This window comes from Carcharhinus amblyrhynchos, chromosome 4 (assembly GCF_965287045.1).
Source record: "Carcharhinus amblyrhynchos chromosome 4, sCarAmb.v2.hapA, whole genome shotgun sequence".
Classification (NCBI taxonomy): Eukaryota; Metazoa; Chordata; class Chondrichthyes; order Carcharhiniformes; family Carcharhinidae; genus Carcharhinus; species Carcharhinus amblyrhynchos.
This window is the reverse complement of record NC_137327.1, coordinates 119,808,845-119,816,667: the sequence shown is the minus strand read 5'-3', so window position 1 is coordinate 119,816,667 and position 7,823 is coordinate 119,808,845. Positions and strand designations below refer to the sequence as shown.

The 7,823-nt window shown below is 46.4% G+C and overlaps 1 protein-coding gene across 1 annotated transcript; it reads left to right on the top strand.

Annotated features, from left to right (window-relative positions):
* Positions 1-3,938: 3,938 nt before the first annotated feature.
* sox3 (SRY-box transcription factor 3) lies at positions 3,939-5,763 on the top strand. The gene is made up of 2 exons (XM_080187805.1): positions 3,939-4,874; positions 5,163-5,763. Exons 1-2 carry the CDS (start codon positions 3,993-3,995, stop codon positions 5,202-5,204), a joined length of 924 nt encoding a protein of 307 aa, XP_080043931.1. The 5' UTR covers positions 3,939-3,992; the 3' UTR covers positions 5,205-5,763.
* Positions 5,764-7,823: the final 2,060 nt, after the last annotated feature.

Below are 7,823 nucleotides of genomic sequence, written 5' to 3'. Positions count from 1 at the left end.
TGGCTTGCGAACGACGATAGAGAATTGGAACCACACTGAAGCTTTACAGTGGGGTTCGGGATGTATTTTGTTATCAAACACGGGGGTGGGAGTGGGAGCGGGGGTGGGGGGTAGACTATCTCTTTCATTAATCAGATCCCGATTGTATATATAATTAAATAATCTGAGAAATAGTGGCCAAAGATTTGATCTAATTTATTGCAGCTGCTGTATGAAAATACGAGATCTTAACTGAACTTCGTTAGTTTCTCTCTGGATATTCCAGCGTTGAGGGTGGACCCATTTACAAATCGGATGTCAGAATAAAGGGGGTTAACCCCTTTTTTGCCCAGTTCAGCAGCAGAATCACAGAGGGAAACCCTCTCTCAGCCTCCAGTGGGAATGTCACCTTTATCCTGAACCCCTCATCTCCACCGTACACTTGCAGCGAATGTGCAGCGTAACTGAAGCATCTCTCTGCGGCTTCAGCGTATCTGTCAACCTATCTCCTTAAAAAAAAGTGATCATATTTCTGATGGTTTTACCAAAGTCTTTGTACAACTTTACCAAGACTGCTTTGTTTCAGTGAACGGGCAGTGGCTGTATAACACACATTGAAATAATCATCTCTCACTTTCAGCAACACGGAACCACTCAGCAAATATTATCTTGCAACAAAATCTATACTGGGAGACTTGGGGTGGAGGTGACCCCAGACTGTGCGGGTAGAATGTGATTTTTTTTCTTGAAATGGCGCTTCTTGGATCTTTAAACGAATGTTTCATTCAATAAAACGCAGGATTCTAATTGTTTTTTTTGTACTTGTGTTTTAGATGCGAGGATCAGAGCGAGCTCCAGCCTTGTAATATTGTGAAACAACGGCGGAGGGAATAAAATACCTCATTGACGAGTCGCTGCTGGCAACGTGAGTTCCGAATCCTGTGTCTCACTAACAGTACATCGTTTCTGCAGGTTACTTGGAGTGTCTATGCTGTGTAAATGAAACGGATGTGTTTCCGCGGCCAAGTGCATCTGTCAGCCTTGTCTTGCCTTTTCCCAAATATGTTGGCAATGTTTTTGATGCGATCTTTGCGAGTCATTTTTCAAAAGGGAGGGGGGGCTGGAGGGGAGGGGAGAGTTGTTTGAGGCACTCAGTTAATTAGGATGACGAATGTGGGTCTGTAAACTGTGCTGCGGAGAATTGGGGGTTCTGTTGTGTGTGGATGTGTTCCATGAAATATTTATCCGTGAAGGTTTTGTGTTGACACCCGTGCCGGAAAGTCTCAGGTCGCCAGGCGGCGATAGAGCTTCGCCCAGAAATAGCCTCAGCAAAATCTGCGGGAGGAAACAGAAGCCACAGCCGACAATCCACTTCAACTTGGGCTGTTGAATCTACACAGTGACATCATTTCTGAAAGAGCATTCCACTCACCTGAATATTTACAAACACAGGAAAAAGATTCCTTTATCAGGACTGATCAGAAATGTAACTCTCACTCTCACACACACACACAAGTATAGAAGCTGGAAATCTGAAATAAAAATCGCAAATGATCGGCAGGACAGGTAGTCACTGCGGTGTGAGAAAAAGATAACTTCTCAGGTCTCTGACCTTCCATCAGAACTGGCCACGGATGTTACTCGATCTGCTGAGTATTTCCAGCATTTTCTGTATTCCTCTATAAATTAGCCATCCAGCGGTCCAGACTAATCCGGGGACAGAAGTTTAAATGCCACAAAGTCAGCCGGGAATTTTTAAAAAATTAATTAAATTCACCTGGAATTACAAAGCGAAGAGCGATTTATTATACAAAAACACACACACTTCGTTCACTAATGTCCTTTAGGGAAGCAAATCTGCCGTCCTTACCCGGTCTGGCCTACATGTGACTCCAGAGTCACAGCAGTTTAAAAGTTCATTTATTAGTTTCACAAGTAGATTTATATTAACACTGCAATGGAGTTACTGTGAAAATCGAACCCAAGTCCGTAGCTATTAAATGCCCTCTGAGCTGGTCTACCCCCTCCTCCCAAGCCCACAAGCTATTTAATTGTTAAGGAAGTAGCGAGGGGCCTTCTCCACAAGGGCAATGAGGAGGCAATAAATGCTGGTCTTGCAAGCAAAGTCCTTGAATGTATAAAAATACACTGAAGCGCCTACATAATATACAGACAGATGTAAGAGTATGGATATGTACCACATTGGGCTGTAAGTACTTTCGAATTTTATATCCCAGAATCATAGAATCTCTACAGTGCAGAAGGAGGTCATTTGGTCCATTAAGTCTGCACCGACTCTTCCACAGAGAAGCCCATCCAGACCCTTTCCTGTAACCCACGAATTTGCCCCACTAATCCCTCTAACCTACACATTTTGGGACACTAAGGGGCAATTTACCATGGTAAATACATCTAACCTGCACATGTTTGAACTTTGTTGGGAGAGGGGGTTTGTTTGTGCAGGTGATGTTATTGTCCCTTAACTCATTCTGGGCTGCGGCTGTAGGGATTGGATATCACCCTAACGTACTCGGGCTGGTAGTGAGCACGTCCTAGCCCGCCCGACACGATGAGAATTCATGTTTCAGCTTTACTGTGCTCCTCTGCTTCCGGCCTGCTATTTGGCGACCTTATCAATCAGCTAACCCCAACGCATTCGGAAATTAGACTATGTTTGGAAAGTTGTGTGTCTGTGCGCGCGTTTATTGAACTGTTCACTTGTCAAAATCTTTTAGGATTATCTACATCTTTACTTTTGAACTTGTTTTCCAAAATGATCTCAACATTTATAAAAGTTGCAAAGCTTTTTTTGTGTTTTTTTAAAAAAAGCGTTTTTCATGGGGCCCAGCACAGTGAAATATATTGCAATTTGTTGGTGGGGAACTTGCCTTTTGGTAATTTTCCAAAATGGGGCGATAAAAAAAAAGGTGGGGGTTGGGGGGGATGTTCCTCTACCTTTCAGACCCCTTCCCACCCTCCTTCCCCATGTTCGGTGCTGGCTGCAGGAGGGGTGATCCGCACACAGACTGCAGCCAAAAAACTCCGCTTTCAGTTGGGCTGGAGTACCTCCAGAAATGACAGGGCGATGCGGTTGCTATGACAGCCAAATAATCTCTCCAATGGACAAACTGACCGCAGAGAGTTTGATTGGCACGTGGTGAAGCTGTCAATCAAAAAAAGCGCCCACCCCCCCAAAAAAATACCCAAACACCCAACTCCCCAAAATACACCGACAGCTATTGTAAATCCCACACACATTTAAAATCAAACCTCGGATTTTGAGGTGCAGCAGGCAATGCAGAGAGAAAAAGAGGGAAAGGGGGAATTTTAAAATTGCATCCAGTTTACTGCTTTTTAAAAATATATATCTATAATGTGGATCAGTAAAAAGCATTGCCCAGGTAGCCAAGTTCAGTATACATTCAGGTGAGTTCTCCAAAATAAAAACTGCACAGCCCCTTTTGCCTTCGTGTTTGGTCAGGCCTTGAGTTCACACAAAATAATTACCAAATGTAGAGATATTCAGTTGGGATATTTAAGTAGAGACGCGTCCGCCCTGACCGCACTCTCTAATTTATTCCAATGTGCAGAGCAGCAATCGTCCTGCATACGGAATTTGGCTGTCTGGGACGCAGCTTAATTTGATTTGGAGCAAAATTGGCGGGTTTGTGTGTTTGGGGGTGGGGGGGGGGGTCAGTGTTGTCTTAACGCCGAGTGGGAAATAGTGTCCCTCCAATGCTAAACAGCAAGTCGGTGAGGAGCTGTCCCAGGGAGTGCGCTGCGATTGGCTGGCTCCAGCAGCTTTCTGGGCTGTCAGTCTATATCACATGGATAGGTGTCTATTAACTGCTGAGCGAAGCGAACAAGTTTGGCAAAAGACTTGGGCAGTTTGCGTGTACACTGCGTCTTGAGCTTTGGCGGACTCGCCTGGGGGACGCTTCTCCCCCCCATCCCCCCCTCCCCCCTCTCTCTTTTTTTTTCTCCTGGCTGCTGTGTTTGCTACCAGAGGCTGAATGTATAGCATGATGGAAAGCGAGCTGAAGTCGGCTGTCTCCCAGTCCAACACGGGGACAGTCGGCGGCAGCGCTCCGGGGAGCAACGGCAAGAACGCCAGCAACAACCCGGACCGGGTGAAGCGACCCATGAATGCCTTCATGGTGTGGTCCCGGGGCCAGCGGAGGAAGATGGCCCAGGAAAACCCCAAAATGCACAACTCGGAGATCAGCAAGAGGCTGGGAGCCGACTGGAAACTTCTGTCCGACTCTGAGAAGCGGCCCTTCATTGACGAGGCCAAGCGGCTGAGAGCTCTGCACATGAAGGAACACCCGGATTACAAATACCGACCCAGGAGGAAAACCAAAACTCTCATCAAGAAAGACAAGTACTCTCTGCCCGGCGGCTTGCTTTCCCCGGGGTCGGTGCCGGTCAACAGCGGCGTAGGAGTCAGCCAGAGAATGGAGAGTTACCCCCACATGAACGGCTGGGCCAACGGGACGTACCCGCTAATGCAGGACCAGTTGGCTTACTCCCAGCACGCAGGTATCAACAGCCCTCAGATCCAGCAGATGCATCGCTACGAGATGGCCAGCCTGCAGTACAGCCCCATGATGACCACCGCCCAGAGCTACATGAACGCCGCGTCCACCTACAGTATGTCCCCCGCCTATGGGCAGCAGAGCACGCCAGGCATGGCCCTGGGCTCCATGGTGAAGACAGAGCCCACCACCCCGCCTCCGCTAACACCCCACTCCCGGGGGGCCTGTCTGGGTGACCTGCGGGATATGATTAGCATGTATCTCCCCCCCGGAGGAGAAGGAGGGGACCCCTCCTCTCAGAGCAGCAGACTGCACAGTGTGCACCAGCACTATCAGAGCACAGCGATACCTGGCACAGGGGTGAGTGGAACCGTGCCTCTAACACACATCTAAACAAAAAAAAACACACACACACAGTTAAGAGCGAGAACTAATCCCCAATTTGGACAGACTCTTTTAGCGTTCGAGCAAAAACAAAACAAAAACAAAACACAATGATTTGAGGCATGGCTTCTGCATCAGATTGAGTTGCTTGTGGTGTTGTGTGTGTGTGTAATCTGCAATGGAACTCTCCGCGGCATGTGAGTTTTTAAACAAACAAAAAAATTGGTTTCTAAAATGCTGAAGTTTCTTCTCTTTTCTCACCAGTTGGGACAATCAACGTTTCTACACGGACGAGACTCCTTTTAGATGCCAACTTTTATATTTTTTGTGACTTTTAATGCCTTCAGAGTTACCAGGAGCGGAAGTGCGAGGGGGAGAGCAAGTTTCTAAGATGTTTACCTAATTTCTTGTATCTGTAAATAACTGTTCAATGTGAGACTCTGCTTCTTTCAAAATCATGCGGACAGCGAATATACCTTGTAGGGTTTGTTTTTTAACCTGTTTCCCCTCCCCCCATCCTTGTTTTTTTTAGGTTTTAAATGAGGCTGCGGGTCGTAACGCAAAAGTTTTTAATTTATAGTATTTTGTGTTTTACACTCTGGCGCTTGTGAATATTTTAAACATATCTAGACCCTTCCTACACATCCACACCCCCCCCCCTCCGTTCTGGATTTGTGTTTTAATGGTGGTGTGGGGGGAGGGAGTGTCCTACCATATCGATTGAGTAACTATATCAGACAAACAGATGTTCTAGTTTACTAATACGGTTTCTTAAATATTAAAACAAAATCTCCGGCTCCCTGTTCCTGAAAAAAGATGAATAAATGTTTTTTACAAAAAAAACACACAAACTCGACCCGGATCTCTTGCCTTGTTGGTGAGTTTATTTTTTAAAAAAACGAAAAAGAGATTAACCATTGATGCCTTGATGTAGTTGGTTGATTTTATTAACCATGTCTCCCTCTTGCTGTTTTAATTAGTGTATTAATTAGAATTGGATTCTTGTTTCTAGGCTTCTGGGACTCGAAACTCTACCTCCCCTCTGGGGAAATGTTACCTCCTCCTCCGCAGCCCCCCCCCCCCCCCCCCCCGCATTAGTCGAATTTCCTCTGAGAATGAGGTGAAACTCTCAACCCTTCGGCACCCCTCCTTCACCCCTCTCCCACTGATAAGTACGCGATAAGGAGCGGGAATCGCTTGCAAACTTTTAGCCCCCGTTTCGCACATACTCGAGTCCGAACGATTAAAAGATTCGCGTTAATTCACAGCCTTGCTTTCACATGTAAGTGCATCACTTTTTTGTGTAAAACAAAAGGTGGCGACTGATTATCAATAAGGCGTCAGCTCAGGGCGGGTGAAACAGTGTAAATGCCCACAGCACCTGCGGAGTTTCCCCCCCCCTCCCCCCCCCCCCCCACGCTTCCCCGCCACCACCACCTCCACCGACTGTCACTGGGGTCAGGGAAGCTTCCAATCCCAACAAGTGTGTTGGAGTCAAATCTCCTCATTCGGAGCGAGCACTTTCGGGCGAAAATTCGATCCTGTTCTCTGGGGGAGCCACATTGTGTGATCGATTGAGATCTATTCCCCCCCAGGTAACTTGTTGATGTAACACCCATACAAAAAAAAAGAGAAAACATTATAAAAACCTGAAGGTGCCAACGGCTTCCTATGTTCATTTAATCTCCCGCCTTTGCCAAAGGGATTGCTGTTCCCATTGGGAAATTAGGCCCGAGTATTCGATCCGGTTCTATTTGCTTTCTCGGCTTTGGTCAGTACTGGATCCGCGCGGTTGACATTTTAATCGTCAGAAGTACATTTTTCTCTCTGCCCCTGTTGTGTAGAAATTACCTTTGTCTGTTTCTGGGGGATTGTAGAACATTTACTTCAAGCTTGACTCTTTAATTTTATTTTTGGGGGGTTGGGGAGACCAAAATGTTTTTGCTTCTGACTCTCTTCCCGGAGAGGTACAGATTGCAGGGACAAGTTGGCTGATGGTTTTGTAGTTGTGACCGATTTGTTACAAAGATAAAACAGATTCTGGGCGGCCGCTGCAGCTAATGGTGTTTGTAGTATTTTAAAGCCGGTGGCAGAATTAATCGTTCTGAAGATTTAAGGGGCCTGCCTCTATCTCTTGGCTAGGAATTCTACTTTCAAACGCTTTAAAATCAAGCTTTTTTTTTCAATGCAACAACAACCACGGTGCGAATGGAACTGGGCCGCCTAAAAACCTGGTGTTATCCTCATTTGTATCCTCCCCCTCCCTCCCCCACACACCGGGCTGTTGGGGGAGGGGGGAGGTGGCGGCGGGATCCACCTGCCCGGACCAGTATCTTTACACATAATGTCATTAACAAGCAATCTCCAGCGCCGTTCACACCTCTCCCAGCGCACAGTTTGTTTTTGCTCCAGGTTGAAGATGTAGCATTTTTAAAACAAAATCATCGCATTGTCCATGCTGCAAGGGTCTGTCGGCAGTTAGGAGAATGCCCGCATCAAGCTGACCAAAAATTGTGTTCCTTCAGTCTGGAACTATCGCTTAAACGGCGATGCCTTGATGCTAGAACTTTGATGTAAAAGCCACAATCACTTTGTACCTTTTTATATATATATCAGCTCTGTTAGGTTGGTCCAACTGCATGAGGCTTATTCCATTTGTGGCATCTCTTCATTCAACATAATCCAATCTTACATTTCGGGTGTGAGAGGGGCCAGGCCAGTTGCAGAGACTTAAAAGCTCAACTGTTGCTGAATTTGAAAAAAAATGAAGCGAGTTTAGTGGCAGTTTAGGATCCAAGTGGATACAAAGCAATGTTGGGACTGTTTCATAGTAGTTGCCAGTTGAATTGTAACCGCTCTGAGTGGTTGGTTGTCCAATGTACCCAGACTCACAAAGGTGGAAATGATGGGAAAGTTGTAGACGAG